The 26195-nt window shown below is 35.9% G+C and overlaps 1 protein-coding gene across 1 annotated transcript in view; it reads left to right on the forward strand.

The window, feature by feature from the left end:
- The window catches only part of LOC112688833, a 96006-nt gene that overhangs the window by 18121 nt on the left and 51690 nt on the right, over positions 1-26195 (forward strand). Inside the window, exon 2 of the mRNA XM_025562218.1 lies at positions 23073-23219. Coding sequence (XP_025418003.1) covers positions 23073-23219 — 147 coding nt within the window. The remainder of the gene's footprint in view (positions 1-23072; positions 23220-26195) is intronic.

Below are 26195 nucleotides of genomic sequence, written 5' to 3' on the forward strand. Positions count from 1 at the left end.
TGGCGCAAATGGGTAACTCTCAGTTGAAAAAATGATAATATAATCATAATGAAACCGGACTTAAAAACGGACCCTGCATAAACCGGAAACCTGTCTTTAATGGAAATAGTGTCTACATGTTACAGTTGAAGTGTTAAATCGGTCAGTTAATAAAATTAATAGGCAACTTATGAAATAACTAAAACGTGTAGGTAATGTATATAGCTTATATTTTAATTAGTTATTTTATAGTTTTTGTATATAATATGTGGTTAATTTACACTTTAACGAAATTCCAACTAAAATTGTACAGAATACATAGTAGTTCTATGAAATAACAAAAGTCAAAGTATAATTTTCATATATTGTTTCGTACTTGAACAAACATTCGTAGACAGTTCATAAAATAACGGAATTCAACACTTTAACTGTAACATGTACGGTACCGTCACAAATCATATAAAGAATATCGTTCTGGATACAAGCCGGAAACGTGTCTAAAACGGAATATTTATGGAGTCCTGCACGCGATTCCGTCGTAGACGGTTTATACCACCATGTTTACATAGATTTATACGTGTACACAGTTTATGAGCGGCGTGGCAAGGTAAAACGATCCTTTATTTATTATGTTCTTACGATATTTGCGTTAGTTTCATTTTCAGTTTTAACTTTTATACTGCGATACGTAAAATGCGATGTTGAAACAGTTTCTAGAACCAATAAAAATATACAGCTACTTCTATATGAGCCCATGTACGCGATGATCTCCGACGGTTTTTTTTTTACGGTTAGGTACTTAACATATAAGCGAACTATTTGAATAGGAGGACCCTTCGAATTATATTTATATGTATATATATTTTTTTTATCCTTCAAACGTTATTGAATGAATGAATTAGAAAAAAAACCCCCGTACGAGGGTAATACGTGTATATTATTCCGTCGACGGCGACGATCGTTTTCTACGCAGATTACCGATGACGACCCTGCGCCCGGGCACGCACGTACACAGTGCATAATGTATAATATAATACGATATTATTATTCAGACAATGCAAAACAGGCACGGCACGTTCCCGCACAATACGGAATATCGTATTGTACAAATATACATATTGTATACGTGAATGCGGAAGTAACACTAGTACTACTACCATTACCGGGTACTACCTGGTCGGTGGTGAACACCTTGTGAAAGGGACCCGCGAACGCGCGAGCACCCAACAACATCTGCATGAACCCGTTCGTCGATACATCGCGCGCGCTCGCGTACATCGGTCCCGAATAAAAAATAATAATAATAAAAAAAAAAAAAAAAGGGTTATACTAAATTAATCATCATCTGCCCCCCGTCAGTACTTTTTTCGGTGGAAATTTCGCCTTGCAGATGTCCCAATACGGCGGCACCGTATCGACCGGAACAGATGCTTCGGTTGTCACACACCGTACAACCGTGAACTACCCACATACCTGTAATGTACGTACGTATGTACTGGTACGTACCCGGATGACATACAGTGTCACTTCGTTAACCTACATAGTGTTGCAGTGCCACTGGCAGGGATCGGGATTTTTTTTTTTTTTTGCAGAAAACCATCGTTCGACCTATTGCACCGTTTCCGCGTTTACGTTGTAATACCATACATTTTTTTCAGTTAAACGTTCAAAACATGAACATATATAAAATACCATGATTAAATGCATATACATATATATATATATAAATGCGTATCAACAATTGTTCGTCGACTTTTGTATTAAGTGATTAATAATTTATTCAAAATGCAAAGTGGTAAACTGACTTTTAATAATCATACTTTCTTCTATCGTTTTAGTATGACATTCTTGATGCCACAAAACACGTAATATTAGGCATTGTTGTAAGTGATAATATTCGTAACATAGATTTTAAATAAAGTAAAATTATTATTGTATTGGAAAAAAACGTAATAAAATATTATTACAACAAAGGGACGGCCCTATAATTCGAATTTCGGCCGGCCCACCGGGAAATTTCTCGTTCTCCCGATCCACCCCTGAGTGCCAGCAGTTCTCAGACTGCGCTTTGTGAATCTAGGAGAATAATCTGCGCTATCTGTATATGCCAATGAAGTCAAATTCAAACATTATTATAATTGTTACACTAATATTACGTACGTTGTACATTAGCATACTTTATGCGCATTCAACCTTCTTCCATCAAATCAAGTATTTATGTGCTTAGTTTATTTACTTATTTAAGTAAGTACCCATTTCGATTAACTATTTGAAAAAAATATTTATGACACACGATCATTCGTAGGGAAAACGCTCCTAAAACCTTCACAATAATTAATTGATATTAAATATACAATTATACATTCGTTTATGCTTCGAGCGGACATTGCGACTGCGAACAAAGTTTAAAAATGATGTACTGAACAATATCGTTTTTCTCGTTAGAACGTAAAATCGACTATGAATAATATTTATGTTACGGGTTTTCTATTTTTAATTACATTTTTTACAATTATTTGACCGAATTATAAAGAAACCAACTCTCAAAAAACAGATTATCGATACATATTTTTTTACGAATTGTAAGTATAAAAAAATTGGCATTTCTGGTTTTTGAGGAATTCCGTGGACTTTTCTTTCTTTTTTTCTTCAGCGCCGTAAAGGTTCGGCGAACAAAAATGTTTTGAGGACCATTCTATTGTTAATATTTTCGTCATTATTTCTATGCTGCTGTTAATATTTTCGATGTGTCACCAATGATTTTCAGGAAACGCATCATAACGGTACACGTATATACGTGTATAATTAATAATACCATGGTAATTATCGTCATCAAAGGGCTCTGTACATCCTCATCGTGGCGGATGGCGATTTATAATACAATTACTCGATATGTGTCGTGCACACGTTTCGTCACGTCCATATGTGTCATTCATAACAATAATTATGGGCACTCTGTTATTTATTATTTTCGTGTTTTTCTTTTTTCAATGATATCGTTGTGGCCGTTCTGGTGAAAACAAAATGTACACATAAATCATAAAAACCCGTCGATATATATTCGCGTAAGCGTTGATAATTCGATTAATCGTTTGTAACAACATTATAGTGGTCAATCGAAGTAAAAATGAACCGGAAACGCTTCACCATAATTAATCAATATTAAATATTACATTATACAATCGTGGAATCATTGAGCAAATACTGCAGCAGTCGATTAAAAATTATGTAGGAAAAAATATTTAGTTAATAATTTGTTTGGATCAGTGATTCCCAATATTTTTTTATTCTACGAATGTGTACATGTTTCCCTCTTCCCTGATTGGGAAACGTTGGTTTAGTTATTAGATGGAATAGCGAACCATAAATTAGAACGAAGTAATTACCCCGAAAAAGATTTAAAAGGAAAATAACTATCCAATCGTTTACAGTAGTCTCGCTGATCCGGTCTGCGCTAGTCCGGACATCCGGATAATCCGGACAATTTATATTCTGTACTTTAGTACTTATATATTCATACACATAAATATTATATAAAAGCGATTTATGTCAATATCGATTGTTATGTACTACAAGACGTATATTATTGATACATAATTGATATCATTGATATGTACTTATAGCATAGGTGCCTTTACGAAATTGGAATTATACGGGAAGTACCGATGTTAGTGTAGTTCATTAAGATTTTATCATTTCGATTACATCCATCGACTGGTAAAAGGCAAAAAGAACTAAGAGACACGGTGTACACTACGGGATAGCCGATAGTTAGATCTTTCGATCACACTAGCGCTGATGTTGTTCTGACCATTTAGTAATAAGATTTAGTAAGTACGAGAATTTGACATAACTATTATAAAAGTAGAGGACAAGCGCCTTTTTTAAGGGTAAAAGCGACACTGATAAAAAATTGTATGGGATAAACGACGATAGCTCCTACGGTTGTCGCTTATCAACTTTCATAATAATAATAATATGACTTATGAGTATTTAACCATTTTTTTATACTGATATAAATGATAATATGAGTAAAGTTGTTTTAACGTACTAGGTATACGTACTTACGTTGCATAATTGTTACAAATCTGTTGAACAATAATATCTAACCTAAATACTTATACTATTGGGCAACTACTCGTTTTATTCATATGAATAAATTATTATTATTATTACAATCTTATATGCGCCATTTATCACAAAAAAAAAAAAAAAAAATTAGAGCTAAGCTCCAAAAAAAATTTTAATAGAATGGAAATATAATATAATAATCCTTTTCCTAGTGCTTAAATAAATACCGAAGTGCCAACAGCAAAGTTAAGAAAATATGAAGCATTTGTTTTTGTTCTCTGAAAAATAGTAAAATTGTCGCATAGCCCCTTTTGTCTTTTACCAGTCGATATTATATTATTATCGTTTCTCATTTCAGTTAATCAGTTCATTCATTGTTTCGTTTAGTGGTGATAGTGTATTTGTGTAAACCGTTTAATGTAAACATTTTGAATTTTTGTAAATAAGTGTTATTTTAAAAAATAAAATAAAATATTTATTAGTCAATTGAAAATAAAGTAATTTCGTTCAATCCGGATTTTTAATAATCCGGATAGAGTCAGTCTCATCTAGTCCGGATCAACGAGACTATACTATATTTTTAATATTACAAGTCGATTATTTTATTGAACATATCCAATATAATACAACATTATAATTATTGACGAGTTCATTATCATTTTGTATTATTAAGTGATGATAATGCAAACAGCGGACGAAGGTTTAAAAATAAATTAAAAAAACTGTTACCAAATAACCGCGAAAATAATTGTTTACAACAGGCTGCGTCGACCAAATGTTTATTTATTTATTATTTTCTTCTTTTCTCATTCCCTTTTTCGCTCTTAGTTTATTAGTTGTGGGGTGAAGGAGAATCCGTACGGGGGGGTAATTAAGGGTGACAAAAAAGAGAGAGAAAGGTTTATCATCAGATGTTTTGCATTCTCTGTGATGTGCATGCGAATGAAAAGAAGGGTTAAAAAAAAGTACGAGCGTTTTGAAGAACTACACAAAAAAACCGTGGCCGAAGGGTGGGTTCGCGATCTATATACGCGCGCTGCACACACATACACAAATAAATCCCAGTCCGTCAGACTCAGACCAATATTCAGAAAAAAAGAAAATAATTATTATTATTTTATTTAACACGGGCCACGTGGGGCGTTGCCCGACTCTGCTGGACGTCTTCTTTGTCACGGATTGTAATAATTCAAGCGCATCGTTCAAAGTGATTTCGCCAAAAGGTTCCTTTGGATTACTGCAGCCACTACTACAATATATATTTATATATAAATTTGGTTTAGGGTAGTCGCGCCATTATAACGCATATACGGCGAGGGAGACAGGGCAAGAGGTAACACCCTGTTTTCACGCCGTGCGAGCGGGTGCAAATGACGTATTATTCGGAAAACTCGCAGAGAAATTTTTTTTTTCCCCAGACGGTTAGGCGGAGCTGTCGGAATTTCCATTCGCCAGTAAATCCCGAGGTTAATCGGCCTCAATCGACCGAATACGAAATACGGTCCAGTCGAAACGGTTGTTCCGTGTTATTATTTTTCGCTCTTTCCTCTCTCTCTCTCTCTTTAACTTCATGTTCTTTTTTCCCTACGCACTCACCAAATATATATATATATAAATGCATTATATACGTGTTCTGCTGTATTCGAAATCCCGTTTTTATTGTACATACATTCCTTCTTGAAGATCCCTGATAACCCATAAAAATGCGCGCAGCTAGGGCTTCCAAATTGCATGTTTTGGACGGAGCGTCACCGGAATCCGAAATGAGCAAGTTATATACATACATATATATATATATATATATTTGGTACTGTACACGTTTCTCCTGCTTCTCTTTCTTGTCTCGACCGTTGTGCGCCCGGTGTTCGAACAACAACAAAGTTTGATGGTTGTGGAATCTAAAGACAAACAACTGTCGAATTAATTGGACAAGGGATGCGTTTGACTTCAAAAACACTCCTGACCGAGTTACATAAATTCACCGCGGTCAGAACGCATTTTGCGAATCACTTTTGTCAGTTATACTTATTCAATATATCATACGGTAAACACGACATATAATACGGTTATATTACAATGCGGCGCAAAATACAAGCAAAAACAAAAACAACCCAAATATGTTCAAAACCTTCGTCAAATTATAACTATTTACATTAGTTGGTCGGCGGAAAAGTATAAAACTTGTTTGTTCGCTTCGATGTTTCCAAACGACACAGCCGACCTGGAATTGCGATATATATATATATTTTTATATCATATTGTTCATCAATCTTTATTTGTATTCTATTTTTTATTCTTTAAAAATTATTAACGCTATCAATGAATCCAAAACCATATATCTCAAGAGAAAATTGCACATAATTTTTTAAAATGTATGCAAATAAGTGTAAAATGATTTTGTTCGGTTTAAAATTTTATATAATTTAAATCGATAACGATTATTTTGATAGTTTGAGTGATTTAAAAAAGTAAGATATAAAACTGTAAAACATGTTATTAAATAAAAGTATGCAAAAAGAATTTGTTCCAAATCGATTTCGTTATGATTACTTAAAATAAAATCGATAAGCTTATAAACATCAGCAATCGTTCAAGATAATTGTACAGGCCCAATATTCTCTACTTAACTGACGATGGATACTGTATTATGTGTACATATACAACAGCGACACATACAATACATTTAATCGGAGAGAACGGAATTATGGTATTATTGACCATCAATTTGTGTAAATGTTTTACAACTATTCTCACGTAAACGAAATTAGTGGAGGGTGTATTCATCACGAATGAAAAAAAAAAAGAGTTTATTTTATTTATAATGTCGGATTAAATCATAAAACTAAACGACGTTATTTAATATTAAACTCTAACCGTAAACTCTGTGCAATACAGTAGCGAACCATTTACACAGCGCATGTGTACTAATAATAAACTATTATTATTTCAGTCTATAATTAATGTACAACGGTTATTGTTAAAATATATTTTTTTTACCAATCGACCAATAATTTAGTGTATATCAGCTAACCCGGCAATGCTTTGATATTGCTAGATTTCATTATAGATTATTGTCCCACCTGCGTACATTTATTTATTTTTGAAAAAATGAAAAATGTTAGATTTACATATAATATCGAAGGTATAATTAATTGCAGAACAATGCGGATAAATGAAAAATAAATTAATTTTATTTATATGTATGGATTGTACATTTATTATTGTTGCCTATAACTACCATAATAATTTTTCATTTTGATTTTTTTATTAACGTTGGTTATCGCACTGTTAAATGGTTTTATTTTTTTTTCATTAAAATAAAAGTCCATAATAAAAACCTATTGGCTTCATATAATTTTTTTTTCTTGCTGAAAAAAATACAATCTGACGAAGTTTATCGTATGCAAACAAAATAGGTAACTGTTATAATGGGCATGGCTGTTTTCGACTTAAAACGTACCCTTCCCTTTTCGGCCGATTCACTTTTCGACAAAATTTAAAATAGGCCGATTCCCTTTTCGACCAAAACAAAAATGTATGCAATAAATTTAAAATAATAAAATAATTATGTACAATTTTTGTCAATAATTATTAAAATGTTAATATAAAAGAGAACGATATGTTGTATCTAGTTTTGATCTTTTATCGTAATGAAAATTGTTTGCATTTTTTTTTCGAAAATCGAAATTTTAATTTTAAAAATTTTAGGACTTTGCTCGTTACGCCTCCCGGATCCATTCACCAACTCGAGTGCCACTGCGTGGCACTTTTCGGGGGGATAGAGCTTCACCCCAAGGAGAATTATAGTCTAAGCCTAACCTAGTTTTTTATACAAACCTTGATACTGTTGCAAATGGTTATGCTAAATGGTTATACTAAATGGTTATGATTATGCGTGAACCTAAAACTTTGCTACGTGGGTTAAACCCTGAATCTTCATTAATATATTATTATAGTTCCCACCATAATCAATCATTGTATATCATTATTTTATTATCTTAAATTTATTGTATAAATTTTTGTTTTGGTCGAAAACGGACTCGCCCGTTAAAATAATTAATAATGGCTTTTTTTTCATCCGTATTACAAAGGTACCAAAAATACCAGAAAACCTGTGATGTGATGTGGGACTATCGAAGGATTTCAATGTCCTTAAACTTATTCCAGACACAGCGGGCAGATCCACGACAGTACAGTTTTGCGTAAAAGCGCACGTTTAACGAGGAACAGTGGTGGCCACCACTATTCTCATCATGGTTAATATTATCAACCATTTATTGTTATATCGATAGATGACTAACCTACGGCGATCGCGCGTTATAAACCGTTTTGACGGATTCGCGGGACAGCAGCGTAACGCGGCGTTTCGATCGTTCCGCGCGATTAACATATTACAGTAAACGGACGTACGAACTACCCGTCGCGTAATGATATTATTATAATAGCGCGTACGTACACGGTGCCCGTGTAGCTGTTGCATTGTGACAGCGGTCCGCGGGGACGACGTTTAAGGTGACGTGACGTCGTCGTCGTTTTCCATTTGCCCGGTCGTCGATGCACGCACACACGTATAGTTTACACGTGCAAATAATATTCATATCAACAATACATGTGTGTGTGTGTGTGTGTGTGTGTGTGTGTATAGGGGATGCACGTGAAATTATTATTATAATACGAGAGGCGCAAGAAGACCCTTTCGCAAGACCTTTCGCGACGGCGTTGATGCTAAAGGCGACCGTCTCGGCGCGGGGACAATCCCCCAGAGTCCCGTATAATGACGCGCGGACTGTAACGGCGTTCGCGCACACACGCCGCGTCGCACGTACCCACACGTTGCACGCCGTACACTGCGTACCAGGGGTGGCCAACGTGAACAGGTTAAGTGTACGGATAAGTACAATAATTCCAAGAGCCCAAACGTATGAATACAATCATAATTTTGTATACAGCTAAAAAATTAAAATTAAATATAATAGTAAGGGCTTATTTTAATTTTACGGATAAAACGCGAGCCGCGTCTGACAACGACGAGAGCCACATGTGGCTGGCGAGCCCCAAGTTGGCCACCCCCGGTATATATCGTACGTCGTAAGACGTTTGTGCGGGCGCGTGTAACGCAAAACCCGTATGATAACGTCTCCGCACCTCTATCCGGTCACCGCCGACTACATAAGACCTCGCATATTATACGTGCATATATATATATTTTTATTTTTTGTACATTTCAAGTCGAACAACCCTCGCCGCACAGATATGACAAAAAAAAATAAATAAATAAATAAAAACCTCTTGCGTAAAGTATAATATTATACGCGTATCGGCCGGCCACAGTTGCGCGGTACACACACACACACACACACGTGCACGCGCAAGTGTGTCCTTATTATTATACGCGTATCCTTTTATACGATGATGGTATTTTCTTGATATTATTTTCGCGTCCTTTCCAACGGGCTCACTCCTCCGGGCGGTGTGCACTATTATGTACGTTCCCAATGGCCGTCGTCTGTGTGTGTTTTCTTTTCCCGTAGCAGCACACTGTGTTCGTATTAGGTATATGTATTTTCATAACAATTTTTTTTTTCATATTTTTGTCCTCTCCTTTCCCATATTGTATATTACACACGCACACACAAACGCACACATATATACACTCACGCACAACCACGTTCGCTCGCATTATATTATGGCACCGTCAAAAACGCCAATATCCTTTAACATGACATTTCTATCAACGCGGGATGGAAAGAGAGCGTATACAGCAGCAGTACGGTCTCCTCTGCCGCGTCGACCGTCATCCGTTTTCCCCGACGGGATTTCGGATCAAATTGCGTACAAGTGAAATTGAAAAATAATACTACATTAAAGAAATTAACCACGTTCAGCGAATACCCCCCCTGTACGAATGTATGTTATAACCCGGCGTATACATACGGCACACGAGTATTCGGATGGCGCCCGAGAAAAATACCCAAAAGTACTCGAGCGCTCGAGAATACCCAGTATTGGCTAATACACGTATATGCGAGCGCTCGTAATATGCATATAATGTACTCGACGTATTGTGTTTTTATGCGTTATTACTTTAACGGCGCGAGCGTTGTTCGAGTGAAATGTAAACGATGTCTGTACGGTAATTTAACAATAATAATAACCATTCGTCCGCGGAAAATATAACGGAATAAAAATACCGATCTATGATGCCATATCATCATTGTGCGACTTCTTTATTCGTGTAAATACATGGTTCGAGCCGTGTATTTATTACATTTTCCCGGAGCCATGTCTACCTTGTGTTTATTTTATTTGAAAAACGATACTTCAGATTGCATTGATACAACAGATTGCGTATTAATGGTTCTCTCGGTTCTTGCTCGGTTTCGTTTCCGTGTACGTTATCCTCTTTTAATATTATATTATTACAATCTTAAATAAACCTTACATCTGTGAATGGTTATATATTTTACAAAAACTACTGTTCAAATGCGATGATTACAAATGTTAATTAGTAGTCGGAATATAAAAAATGTAAATAAATCAAAAATTATTTTTTACTCTACAGTACAACAGTAATAGTATTATATCATATTATTTATAGTATTCATTCATAACTTGTTATTAATATTGGTTGTATAGTATTATCATTAATAATAATTTAACATAAACGATGTATTTCGAACTTACTGAAGTGATATTTGTATTCAACTGCGAATGACAGATTGATTATATTGAAGGTTAGTTACTTCGGAAAATTTAAATTTTTGTTACAACTTATCTGTAGAAAAATGACGATTTATTGTAATAGTTTTGTAATAGTTTAGTTAAATAAATATTTAAAATACAATAGTCTCCAACACAACTGTAACAAGTGATCTGTGTATTTAACGTGATACTGTTTTTTTTTTTAGGGTTAAATGTACTCACTGTGAAATCACAATGAATATTAAACACTTTATCGAATCAGATAAAGTTATTAATTATTAGAGATTGTTATTAATTATTTATTAATAATTATTAATATGCGGGGCGTCAATGGAAAGGTTCATATCAAACTAATTGATTAATCAATTACATTAAATTAATCACTTATCTTTTAATTATATACCGTGTATTCACCAATTTAGAGATCACTGAATTTCTCGGCCGGATTATGTTGGAATAAATTGAATTTTTTGTTACAAGCTAGTGGTATATAAATGCACATTTTCAGATAAATTTCAAATTATTAACCCTTTCGATACGCGCATGCGCAATACAACTTATTTTTTTTTTTAATAGCAACTGGTATTTTTGGTACCAAATTTGGATAGACTGAATTTTATTAAGTCATTTTGACCAATTAACCATGACTCTAAAACCAAAATTGACTGATTGAGAGTTATTTCAATTTTAATAAATAACACATTTTTACAATTCATTATAAAATGCATAAAACCATTTATAATTATTTGTTATTGGTTACTTTTAGAACATTTTTATGAATTTTTTTTTTTTTTATACGTTTTATAATAATGACTAACATAATATGGGTATACAATTATTTAATTAAAATTGATTATATGGTTTTATGCATTTTATAATGAATTGTAAAAAAGTATTATTTATTAAAATTTAAATGGCTCTCATTCAGTAAATTTTAATTTTAGAGCCATGGTTAATTGGTCAAAATGACTTAAAAATATTCAATATATCCGAAATTGGTATCAAAAATACCAGTTGCTATTCAAAAAAAATAAATTGCATTGCGCATGCGCGTACCGAGAGGGTGAAAATTTGAAATGTATCTGAAAATGTGTATTTATGTACCACTAGCTTATAAAAAAAAAATTTGATTTATTCCAACATAATCCGGCCGAGAAATTCAGTGTTCCCTAAATTGGTGAACACACGGTTTATATATAATATGTGTGTGTGTGTGTGTGTGTGTGTGTGTGTGTGTGTGTATGTGTATGTACGTTTTGTAGTTCGGGGAAGATATTCCAGGGCGTCTGTTTTAAAAAATTTAAAAACTGGAACTATTCCTTATTCCAAAACAAAAAATAATGTTTTAGTGTACATTTTTACCTGAAATCTGAAACAACTCTGTTGATCACGTGTGTTCTTGACAGGTCAAACTTGTGTTAATTATTATTTTACCGTATTCAAGCAACGAAAACGAGGTTTGGCAAAAAATTACATCGGACGATGAAATAAAAGCCCAACTATCCCGAAAGAAAATTCTTGGATCCATGCGAAGCATTAGTGCGATAAGCAATAATAGCAACTACATGTCAACAATGTGCAGCAGAGCAAGTGGTGTTCGGGTGACGTATGTATAGGTGATGCGCAGTAGATACATTTCTTACACTGGGAAAACTCGTTTATAAATAGGACAAGGACAAGAATACGCATTTACACGACATGACATATCGGAGAAGGGTATCGTGCGATCACGGTTCTGTGAACAAAATGTCCGATTTAGAATATGTATGTATTTTATACACATATATACATACATGTTTTATATGTTTAGGACGGCGGGAAAGGATGTATCGTGCGCAGCACAAGGGCGGTTGCGGGTTTTGCGACCGATAGGTAAAAGCTGCACATGGTATCTGATTCGGACCGGAAATTGAATTTGCTCGCGCCGCAGCGAAAGTCCACGATCAGAAGATATCCCTAACTCCCCAAGAGACCCTTGTACACGCATCTTGAATGTCATTTTAGAGCGAGATAGAGATTGGAAGTCGCGGGTAGTATGTTGAGTAGTGTAGGCGATAGAGAGAGGGGTGTGATGGACCGGAGGTACGAGATGGTGCGTGCGGAACGAGACGGTGTATAAGGAAATGTAAACAAAGAGAGAGAGAGAGAGAGAGAGAGAGAGAGAGAGAAAGAGCGACCAAGTAAGAGAGTCTGACGGTTTAAATTATATGCTAATCAGTTCCTGTTTTTGGGCCGATGAATTTTCGCAATGTCGGATGACAAATTAACAATATCGTTCCAGGACCCGAATTCCACGGGTTACCTACGGGTATTTGTATTATGGCTGCAGAATAGTGAAATCACGTGAAACGCAAACTGTTTATACATTATAACACTGTAATAACACTGTATTTAACGTACTTATTTTATTTGGCAACTATTTTTTGGGGAGAACGTAAAAAAAAAATATATATATGACGTTATAATAGTTTCCGAAAAAAATTCTTCGGGTATCGTTTTCCCACACGCGTAGAAAAAAAAAATTAATATTCCCGCGTGACAGGTTCTCATCAACCCTTCCGTGAAATACACAAGGGATTCCTGTTTTGTGTAAAAAAAAAAAAATTAATAAAAAAGAAGGAATCAAGTGGTTACTAGTACACCGTCACTACACCGTGCGTATACGCGTTTCGGACGACCAGTATTTGGGGTAAACGTAACCGTTCGGGGTGTAAATAAATAAAAACACTTAAACTAGTGTGTGACATTGGACGTGGATAAAAAATAATAATAATAATAAAATCGCAGAGTATCGTATTGCCGTGTCACCGGGACACCCTTAGCGAACCATTGTGCGCGGTGTGCACATTGTCCCTCTAATGGATGACTAGAAAATCATCGGTTAGTGCGGCGGGAACGGAGAGACGGGAAAAAAGAAATAAAAAAAAAAGGGAAAACAAAAAAAAAATCTCGAGCACTTTCTAATAAGCGTGTCGTTCGATCAGATACGACGCGCATTGTCTACGACGTTATGGAGACGTCGCGTGCATCGCGACGGGTTCTAGTGCGCGAACCACTCGAGGTCATTGTTCTTGAGCGCAGGGACCGAAACGGGACCGCGCGCGACGGTTTTTGACTTTGCCCGTGACCGCGCGAACCGATCGCTATCTACCTCCTGGGCACTTGTGCGGGACGACACACCCGAGTGCGGTACGTGTGCGCACATGTCGTGTACCGTTTACGAGGAGAAGTGCGTGTGGCGGGCACTGGTGCACCCCAGACTTCTCCTGATCGTTTCGCCACGCAAGCACGCAACAACCATGCGATGAGCGGGTACGTGCGCCCATTCCGCGTATTTGATGTGTCTTTAACTTACCGTATTTTGGGGCCGGGGTGTATATGTCGATGAGCTCAAAAGCGAAAATCCACCAAGGGCAATTACGATGTCGCGCTGTACAGGGACTACGCAGCGAACTCCTCGAGTGCGCGCGATTTTCGTTTTAGACCGAGCGGCGACGGTCTTTTGTTAGGTACACTTTTACGGGGTCGGGATAGATTTCACCCCGTCACCCGAAGTCGACGGGAAAACGCCCGAAACGGGATCTCACGGGTCGTCCGAAGGGACCGTCCGTTTTCCGTATACACGCGCATCGTGCTCGGTTTTGCGGTGATCGAAAACTCTTCTCGTCCAACACGGCTTTCCGTGTTTTGCCCGGATCCCGCGCTGCAGACGGGTCTCGCTGAAACATTATTCGCGTGTTCCGCTGCAACAATGTACACGCGTACGTGCGTGCACATAAATATTAAAATTCGTGTACATATTGTTTTTACGGTACGCGACATATGCGTGTAATCTGCACGACGAGGAACGACTTTGTTCGAGGTGGCTATTAAAAAATAATAAAAGCGGAATAACCACCGATATTGCGTGCATAGTGCATCATTTATACGACAGTGTATTCACGGATTTGAGTTATGGGCGTTGGATTTTTTTTAAGCGCGCGCGCACACATAAAAATCTCTTCAATATGTTGCAATTCATACAGGCTTCGATGCAAATGCAAAACAACAAGGTATAATCATATCATATATACTTTTGGGATTATTTTATTTTTCTGTATTTGATCTACCAAAGCTGTTTATATTTTTCGTTTTTTTTTTTTTTTTTTTCATAGGTAATGTAAGCTCGGTTAACAATGTAATAGGTTTTAGGTGAAATATTTTACTTTAATTTAAAGATTAATTACTACGTTACAATACTCAAACAACATTTCGATTGACTTAGATTTGCGTACAACATACTAACCTTTACATGAACAAATCAAGTAGATAACTAATTAAGTAACGTTAAAGTTTATTTTAACAAAACCGAGGACATTTTTATAATCGTAATTTATAAGGGAAATGATTAATTTAATTTTAACATAATACACTGTTAACTTATTCCTCGTCGAAATGTCAGTAGTATAATTCATTTACGTAACTTATTGATGACTAAATGATAAAAATGTGATAATAAATAATTACTAAATGGTGTTACTCTTTTTTTTTTTTGTATCGTTTTCTTATTTTACATTATTATATGTCCCATTTTTTTTTTTTTTATCGTTGACGTTTATAATCGCAATCATAATATAATTATATTATTTATAGCCATGAAATTAAATGTTTCTACGTTAAGATCAAATAATTATTGTCGGCCATAATTCACAGCTTCACAATTATTTGAGTCAGTCCATTGACATAATAAACTATAATTGTCATTGAATGCTTGTACCAAAAATTGTTGAAGACATAATAAATAATTAATCGATGTACATCGATGACGGTAGGGTGGTTACGAGAATAATTAATCTTTAATCCTAAACGGTCTATTTTAATCTGAAATTATTAATATGCACGTAAGCTTATCACAAATGGATTTTAATTGATTAAAAATGTTTACTCGTACAACCGTGCCGGTACAAATCCTGCACCGCGATGAATATTATTATACCGTCATATCAGCAGCGGCAGTATAGTATTGTAGTTGAACAGTTCGTAGAAACGTTCTGTCAAAATAGAACATTATTCCCAAGGGAAAAGGGACCATCAGAGTACACAACTGTATGTATAGCGAGTGTACAGCGGCGACGCGGGTATGTCTAAGTTAAGGGTTGCTGCCGGTCCCCTGGCCGGTGCGGTATGCATTATAAATTCAAACACGGTAGCAGAGAAACGGTGGTGAAGCTCCTGCGTACGGTATATACATGTTGTTGCAGCAGCAGCAGCTTTCAAAATTGCCATATCGAAAAGTGAAGAAACCGCCCGCCGACCGCATCGAGGAGCGGATAGCGGATAGAATGGAGTGCGGGAGGCGGTGGTGGTCATGACGCGGGCGATGCGACGGAGGTAGATCGCGGACAGGGTAAAGTTAGCTAAGTCAGGAGCCGGCGGCTTTTAACTAAACGGACAACACCCCGGACTACCCCTGCGCAACAAACCACCGCCGTACCGTACCCGCACGCCCGGCTTTCGTACCCCGTCCATTAATAACCGTTCCCGGACCCGACGATGATGGATGACCCTCCTAAACGATTACCACTTCACATCCCCGCGCAAAGTTTGTTGCCTCTTTAGTCCCTCGTCGCGTCCGTCCCTCGCCCGTGTCCCTTTCTCGCGGTACAAATCTCGGCCCGTCACTACCGGACCCGCTCCCGCCGGGCTACTGCAGGTAGGCAGATAGGTAGCTGCCACTGATGTCCTGCTGCTGCTCCTCGTCCTGGCTGTACGTGTACATAAAATATATATATCCCGGTGCGACTGAATTCTGCGCCCGGGTAGGCGGTTCCGGCCGAATGAATAATCACGCGTACATATACTATTTTCTACCGCGGTACACCTATAGGTGCGCGGTTCGAGTTACTTGACGCGTCTATTCGGATACGTACGCGTATACGAATTATCGGGGATGAAAAATAATACGCCCCAATAGCGATAAGATATACGCACACGACGAATATATACATGTACGCGGGAGCAAGAGTGTGTAATAATAATCGAAAATAAAACGTCCCGACGTATTCCATATCGTCGTCGCCGCGTTTTATACGCACCACCACGCGTAAAAATAATTCCGTTTTACGTTTCCGTCCGCCGCCGCTGCTGCTGCTACTGCTGCTGCTGCTGCTGCTGCTGCTGCTGCTGTTGCTGCTGCGTTATACCGCTGCGTATCAGGAAAACGAATTTTCTGGTCAACTAAACGATTTCCATATTTCCAACGGAATTCGAGCGAAAGTATCGCGTAAGCCTCCGCTAGCGCGGGAATAAGCCGGAAGGGACGACGGCTGCGGGGTGCTTTATATTACTGTATATATACGTGTAGACATTTATACATACATATATATATATATACACGTTTATACGCGCGCAGGGACGTGGCTGCGGCAAGGAACGTGGTCGGTTGGCGAGCGGGTGGGTAGCGTGCAGTGAGTGAGGGAGAAAAGAACGTATTTATACGGATGGTTGAATGTCACGCGGGTCTGGAAATAGCCCCATATATTTCCTCCGCAATGCGCCGGGAGACTTTATTTTCGACCAGTCAAAAGCCCCGGACCGACGTCGACGCGGGCGAGTGCGGGGGCGAGGCTCGCCGTTTCCCTCGACTTTTTGATCCGAACTAAATTGGATGTCCACATGCACACGCTCCCCTCCGTCTATCCGCCTCTCTCCGTCGCTGCCGCCGTCATCGCCGTAGTAGCGGCGGCAGCAGCAGCCTTTGAGCTTTTTGCCTTTCCCTCCTCCCCTCGTAAACTCTGCTCGTGCCTTTTTTTTCCTTCTTATTATCCACGTCGGACAAGCCCCTCGTCGACCCGTCTTTCCGCTCGCTCTCCGCGCGCCGACGCGCTCGCAGTCGACTACTTTTATACATTTCGGTCCCGAGTTTCATTTTCTCCGGGCCGGATTATACGGTTAAAGATAGGTACTCTGGCGGAAAAACGTATAGAAAAATCCTCTTTAACAAAAAAAAAAAAAAAGAAAAAGAAAAAGAAAAAAAAATGCAGGAAGAAAAAGAAATATATTTTTCAATTTCCTCTTTCGACCTAACGGAGTACCGGTTATGCCGCCACCACTGCCGGGCGCAAAAAGTACATGCTCGATATTGCTGAATAGATGCGCGCGCGCGCGCGCGCGAGCGTTGTATATTGCACGAGAACAAAGTGCACTTTATAATATATACCTTTGGACGAATGAATTAAACATTTTCTCCACTACGGTCTCGTGCGTTTTACAATGCAAAAAAACGAAATTATCCAAATGAATATTAAAAATGTCTACGTAGTCCACTTGTTTTTTACCGCATCATATAAAATATATATGTATTTAAATTTAAATGTGCACCGATATTAGTTCCTTATCTTACCATCAGATTCGAAGGCATGACCGTGGTGTACAGACCATTTTCCCTATTACGTAATGTAACGAGCATGGAGTGAACCTAGTTACAAATAAAATGTACACATAGAATACGCTCTAAAAATAAATACTACTAAATTCCCATATTTAGTGTACCGTACACGTGGGTGCAAAAATATTCGTACTGTTTAAAGATCTATAGCAGAGCTGGTCAGACCTATCTTGTATTAGTTACTTTAATATTATTATTATTATTTTATTTTTATTTCAAGTCTAAAAGTCTTGTGGTTTGTGCACATTGTACAATCATCGATCAATTTACACGATTCAAACATAAAAACGGACACCTTACTTATTTTAATGTGTAAGATACACGCTTGAAATTCTCCACGCTTATACACCATAATTTATAGGTAGATGTAAAAATCGATGATACTATCTTGATGGTAATATTCGTATAATAGGATGCAGTACTCCTTATCGTGGTAACCAAAATAAAAGTAATTTACAATAGATTCGGTGTACACTCATCTTACGCTTCAAGAATAATACATCCGTATAATACCTGTTAAATAATACGTTAAGTCTTTACGCCAATTTATATAGTACGATTTATATGTAGTAGGGTAGTTTATAAAAAACGATAGCAATCATTATATTATTTTAATCAATGATTTCTAAATTAGGAAACAGATTTAGTTTATTTTTTAATCGTTCGTGTGATGTTGACTATGCTATTCTATCCATCTGTTTTCATCTTATGGTTTAAACTAATCTATTAAAACACGTATTAAAATCTATGAATTGATACGATTGAATAATATGAAAATTCAGATGAATTGAATTAATCTGATGTATCACAAGAAAAAATCTATCATAAGTCCTCATCTTTCAGAAAAAGGTCAATCAACATATTGATTGAAATAATAAAAGTAAGATTTTTTTTGATTTTTTAACATAACCCAAATACATAATTTGTATCTGGTTACCATTTTTAGAGTAACTTGCTCAGTTCTGATTCATAGTTCGGTAAGTATTCGTCATTATGCAGTGCAACATACGAGTGATACATACACTACAGTAGTGAAGATAAGCGCAATACGAAAATACTTTCCAAGTATATTGATCTTTTTACGAAAAAAAAAACACTGCATTGCATTCGTGTTAAGCACAGTGTTGTACAGGATACAGAGAAGATGAAGGAGATGAATTCCATTGTTTAAGTTTCGAGAGGCTGATCAGTATAATTATAATAATATATACTTACTAAAATTGTAATGAATGAAAATCGTTGCTAGGTAACAATGTATGTAGTCTCGATGAGTCTTCGCATTAAGTGTAGTGCTTGATAATAAGTTTTGGTTATGAGTTACTAGGCTACTACTACGCTATTTGTAATGATGTATTGTGTTAAATCTTATATATTGTATCGGGCAGTAAACAAATATCAAAAGTTCAGTTACCTCTACGAATTTGTATGCTTTATAGTAGTAACATTGTTGTGTGTTTAAAAATTGAAAAATTACTACTAGGTGTACAGTTTGCTATTGTCTCTTTATATTTTTATAAAATTGTATTAATATTATTAATATTAATATATAAAAAAAATACTACGTTCGATCAACTTTAATATTCGGAGGGTTCTTCTTTATTCCCGTGTATGTATATTTACACATAATTTGTTATGTTTAAAGTTAACAATAGCATATGTTAATAGACTACGATTACGTAATCCATATAATCACGAAGTATAGCAGCTAAAAAACCATACTCTACTGGTCAGGCAATCATCACTTTTACCGTTTATGTATTTTGGATTTTAAATTATCTGTGTAATTATGGTGACTGATAACGGTAATTGTCAGTATAGATTTCCATCGTTCGCAGTAGTATAATAATAATAAACCTCAACAGCATTTACTCGGCTTTTGGTCAGCAAGGAAAATCTTTAGAACAATTCGCGCAAGACATCAATACCATGATTTTAAACACGTTTTAAAAATTAAGTATAGTATTTCGGAAAAACGAAACACGGTTGGAAAACACTTTTGACGGAATCAGAACTAATTACGTGTACGCTCGTGCTGTATACGTATAAATATATATTTTTGTATATTACACTAAACGCTAGAGAAATTGTAACGTTTAATTAAACAAACTATTTCCATAAGATTCTGTACAATGTAATAAAATCATATAAGAGCTTACGAAATAGTATACATGTATACGTATCCGGTAAATATCCTAAGCTACCAGAAGAATATTGTTATTTTTTTATTTTTGTTTTTTTTGTGTCGTAGGTATTTTCATTTCATAAATTCGAGCAAAAATAAATATTCGGATTATGTAAACACTGCGGGAACGTAAGCTCTCAAGATGTAAGAATGGTAAACATGAATGAAAATAAAATTATGATCTTCCGAAATGTCTTTTACTTAACTTTTTTTATTATACATAACTTCGAGATAATTTCACTTTGTTGAGTTTTTTCGTACGTCAAACAATTTTGTACCTTTACTATATTGACATTTTTGAACGTGTACAAAATATTCGTGTACATGAAATCCATAATAAAAAAAATTTGCCTTTCCCAGCGAATCCGAAACACCGTTAATATTATTATTGATGTTGTCGGGATATTAATTTCGAAATAACTGCAACTGTATCCACGTAGTAACACGGGTTGTTGCTCGTTAAACAACGAAATCGGTTAGTGCTTCCGGAAAAGATATTATCGATTGAAAACCAAACGATTTCGGCCGTTCGGTCGGACATCGCGTCCGATCTGAGCGCCGTGAACACGGTCGCGTTCTCGTGAAACGGTAAACGACGGACGCGTGTCCAAAGGACATACGATAACGCGAGCAGTTCGCGTTCACCCCGAACGAGCATCGCGACACGACACCGATTGTAAAAAAACGATTTGCCCGTACGTGTTGTGTACGTATTATTAATAACAACGTATTCTACTATTTTTTACGGCGTCGCATCGAGCTGTACACGCATGTCGACGGATCGAACGGCAGCGACCCGATCACATCCGACACGATCAGTGCGTCGACTACGACGATTCGCGCGCAAATAAAGCGAATGCTGCCCCGAAGACCGAACTCCGCAGATAAACCGTACCTTCGGTTGTAACCGAACCGTTTTCGATCGTTCGGGTGGCGAAAAAAAACGTTGACAGCGTACGGGTAACGTGCGCGAAACAAAATCGATCGGCATTGCCTCCGTTAATAATAGTAGTGGTTGCAAAACGGTTTTTTTTCCTATCTTATTGCCATCCACGTGTTTTTCAAATATTATCGCCGGGGGCCTGTTGCGGCCTGCCACGTACTCGCCACACATCCGGTCATTGCGGCACTGGACGTGGTTACGTATGATGTGTACGAGTACGCGTGAACGTGCGAGGGATGATTTTTCGAGGATATACGTTATAACTGAAAACTTTCCGGTCCCTTTTTGCGCGTGCTCGTGTGTGTGTGCTTTTATAATAAACCGTTTTCTGTCCGTCGTACGAGGATCGTGTTTATCAAACATTACGAGGCGGTCGCGGTGAAATTGGAGCGCCGCCGCCTAATGCGGTCGACCCTCGAAAGTACGACGGGTCCTATAAAACGACGCTTTATCCCGCCGCGCGTATGTCCACAAGAATGTTTTTGTTTGTTTTGGATCCCCGTGCACCACCGCTGTGCATTATATTATATACGTACAAGTTTTCGAAAGAAATTCCTCTAAACGTGTCTGCATAATATTCATATACATACGTATAATATTATATGTATACACGTCTGTGTGTGTCTGTGTATGTTCAACCCCGTTTAAAACGCAGACGAGATGTTTTTTTTTACGTTATTACTCTTATTATTATTATTATTATTATTATTATTATTATTATTGTTGTTGCTGTTGTTTTCGTTGTTGTTGTTGTAGTCTGCGAACGTACATTCCGTATAGACCGGCCAACGCGCGAAAGGGGTCCGCCGATAAAACGTGTACTACTACGCGATGTGGGCGCATAATGTATTATTGCAGTATTCATAATGCACGGGATTGCCGGCGTTCGAGATTTTTTCCACGACCCGTCCACGAGTGCGTGTATGATTGAATACGCAGTGGCAGCATACGTCAGTGGTTCTCTTTATCATTTATTTTTTCAATTATAATTTTACATCTGTCTTTTATGAATGTTTCAAGTTCTTAAACTACCGTTGTACGACTTAATGTACGTGCATTTCGTCAGCAATGTTATTGCATTCAGTAGACGTAATTCTCTTGCATAGAATAAATTCTTAACACGTCACCGATTTAACGTGTCCTCCGTTCGATTCAACGGTGCAATACTCAACATCCACTTAGGTACGTATGGAAAACGATATTAAATGTTAATACTACGCTCAAGCGATCCTTTTTTACCGCCAAACCCAATCGATCCACGACACATGCACATATATCACACGGATATAAATAGGTACACGTGTTACGGGAGGAGGGGAAAAATGAACCGTACACTTAACGTGGTGCCAGTTATTCCACGTTAATATAAAATACGATTTTTTTCGTACAGGAAACCGCTGCGTTGCCATTGTGTTGGGGTCGGAATCCGTCAGGTAGCTGTTTAAAATGAGAAAGAGCGCACTCGCACACACATACACACAATACCGTTTTTACATAACATCGGATCGTCGTCGAACAAACGCGGAATACCGGGGGACCGTAGATAAAGGGTTAATGTTGGAAATTTCCGAAAGGCCGACAGGAGTACCGAGGGAGAAGGGGTTGACATACATGAGAAAAAAGGTACCTTTTGTGTTGAGCCAGCACAGATGTGTCAGTAGGTTTAAAGTATATATATATATATATATATATATATTATAAATATAAAGTAAAATAAAAAACCCACTATGTTTGGGGAAGTAATTTTTTTAGAGGAAGGGTTAATCCAGGTACGTAGTGCGTAAGACCTGTTTGTATGTGGTAGTAGTTGATCGCCGGCCGTGTACATATGATAATCGCGTACGCAAAACACTGCACGGAACTATTTCGGAAATACGAGGAAGTCGACGCGAACGAGGAAGTGTGATCAGAAATGGGTGAGTACCTTTCGATATTACACATCATTGTAACAATATTTTTGCGTATTAAAACTAAATAACGTCTCGTCGCGCTGAAAAATTGGTTTTTTTTTTTTTACGCGCCCATAGCGTCGTGCATAATCATAATTATTTCATCAACAAAAACAGTTCGTCATTAAAAAATTGAGTTGCCAATCTTTGTTTATAAGGTTGAGCGATAAAACTGTATTGCGTGAGACGCGTAAAACGTTGCACCGATATATTACAATTTACGGATAGATTCTAGTACGCCTTGTCTTGTTATACAATTTAATTGATCCGTCTGTTTATTAAAACTTTGTCTTGTGCAAAACGTAACTTTTATAGCAGATAACATAATATCAAGTACAAACAACGATTATTGTTGCACGAATACATAAAAGTTTATGAATGCCGATGAAATCCTCCCCAGTTTCGTTCATGCACTGATGATTATACGAAAAAATTATTTTTCCATAATTGAAGTCGACAATTTTGAAGAAGTACCGCCATCCCCGTCTTGTACATTATTCTTCAATCCATCTCGATGATAATTATTGTTGTATCAATCTCATATATTCAAGTGTTTCCGATAGAAATTATTATTAATTATTACCGTCTACATTCATTGTGTTAATGAATACCTATACTTATTACTAACCCACGGTTGTTTTTAACCTTGATAATAAAACACAACCACTTTTGACAGATTCGTTCGTTGAATAAATGAAAACATGACAATTTTATATTTTAATTTATACTTGTAAAGCTCCTGGAAGTATCACATAAAATACATTTTAATTCACTTGTAGAAAATTATTTATTGTTTAATACGTAGAATTTTCTCATACGTAAATACGGCGTTTTCTCGATCTATATCGCGATTAAAAATTACATTGTGATCCTATTGGATCATTATTTTCTCAATACTTGGAGACTATTTATCGAATGTCTATAATTCGTTTTTTAAATAATAGCATGAATATAATATGCAAGTATAAAAAACTGGATTTTTTTATTAAATATAAAAATAAAATGAGCAACAATAGATATCTGTAAATGTATATATATTCGATAATTGTATTATAATGCGATGGAGTATAATCAGCATAACGAGAATATATTTTTATTGAGATGGTTCAAATAAAATTAAAATACTTTACAGTAAGCTTTTATAAAAAAAATGCAAAACGGATTTAACTTCATGACGGTTATAGATAGGAACTCGAACACGATTTACCAATGAATATAAGTGTACATAAAATAGTTATATTTCTTGTATTCTCTTGCTTGATTTAGTAATTATGTATTATGTATTTCGTTTAAATAGACTGTATATGTAGTACTTACATGAATAGATTTATTAAAACAGTTAAACAATTATTAGACTATTAGAATTTATTATACCGAATAAAATTATTTATTAAACTACAATACCTAAGAAATTAAAAAATAAATTATCAGGCGTGTTAAAATGTCTAGACAAAGTAAAATTAAAAAAATGTTGCGTACAACATGTTACTAATTTCGAACAAATATGATATTTTGATCAAATAAATTCTTTAATGTGTACAGTGGTTATATTGTGCTGAAGTTATTTTACATTAATCACCACATATGGCTATTATAGATGTCAAATGCAGATGTTTGCGAAATAAAACTTGTCAAAATAGTTTGGCGATTAGGTATTGCAAAACAAATACAGTGGGAAAATAGACGAGGATAAAATGTATATAGATCAAAATATCGGACTGTGTACACAGTATAATGCGAAAAAAGGTCAGAGTGAAACAACTATACGAAACGAGATAAATTCTAATGTGTTAACCGTGAAACACGTGTTCAGAAAAAAAAAAAGTGGTCGAAGCGTTGATAAAAATGTATTAAAAATCGAACGTACAACTGGATGTTTTTATCAATGAATACAATAGAAAATCAATGACGGATTTTCTTTATTTTGTCTAACTTTTTAAAAACTTTTATAACCCTAAACATTAAATGACAGCTATCACAGCATGCAAATATTTGAACAATTTTTTACGGAAAAAGTTTAAAAAAACATAAAATAATAACTGTAAGATCATTAAAAAAAAAAAATTCAATAAAATTATATTTTAAAATTGTTTAATTATATATTGGTATATATTGTGTTGATTTTTTTTTTCAATAATGTTACAATTATTATTTTTATTATTTTACGTATTTTTTTAACTTTTTCCGTAAAAAAATTGTTCAATTATACACATGCTGTGGTAGCTGTCAATTTACATTTAGAGTTATACACATTTCTTTTTTACGTTTTATGTTAGATATATATATATACTCGTATAATTAATTAATCTACATAATTAAAATAATATAATATATTGTATAGTAATAATCAGTTTTATATGATTCACATAAATTATAGAATCCGAAAAATTCCGATTCGATAAAAATTATACATAGACGTATAGACACATGTTTGTGGTCGTTGAACTTTGCGTGATCGAAGTAAATTGTAAATAAAATTAAAATATTTCTTTAACGTTTAACGGCTGGTACGAATTATTATCTTATAAAGCGGACGTTGTCGAAACACCCTAATCAAACCGACGGAAAAAATATATTGCACTACATTATACTACTGTTTATGCATAGTACATCCCACGTTTTGGGAAAATTTTTCGCAATAATTTTCTTTTTTTCTAACGTTGAATTCCGATGGTATCATGAACCGTTTTATGTGATTCAAGCACGTCGTTGCTTTTGGTTTTAGTTTCACGTGACATGACCGTGACACCATGGCGCCCGCAGGAAATTTATCAGGGGGGGGGGCATAATGAAATCAAACACAAAAAAAAAAACATTAAAAAATGTTTATTCCTTGTAAACTACAAATTGTGTTAGAATTATATGAAATCCAACACCAAAAAGAACATTAAAAATATATTCCTTACAACCTAAAAAAATTAGTTAAATAAAAACTGAAGCTAT

Source organism: Sipha flava, unplaced genomic scaffold, assembly GCF_003268045.1.
Source record: "Sipha flava isolate LNK unplaced genomic scaffold, YSA_version1 40_pilon_pilon, whole genome shotgun sequence".
NCBI classification, from domain to species: Eukaryota; Metazoa; Arthropoda; class Insecta; order Hemiptera; family Aphididae; genus Sipha; species Sipha flava.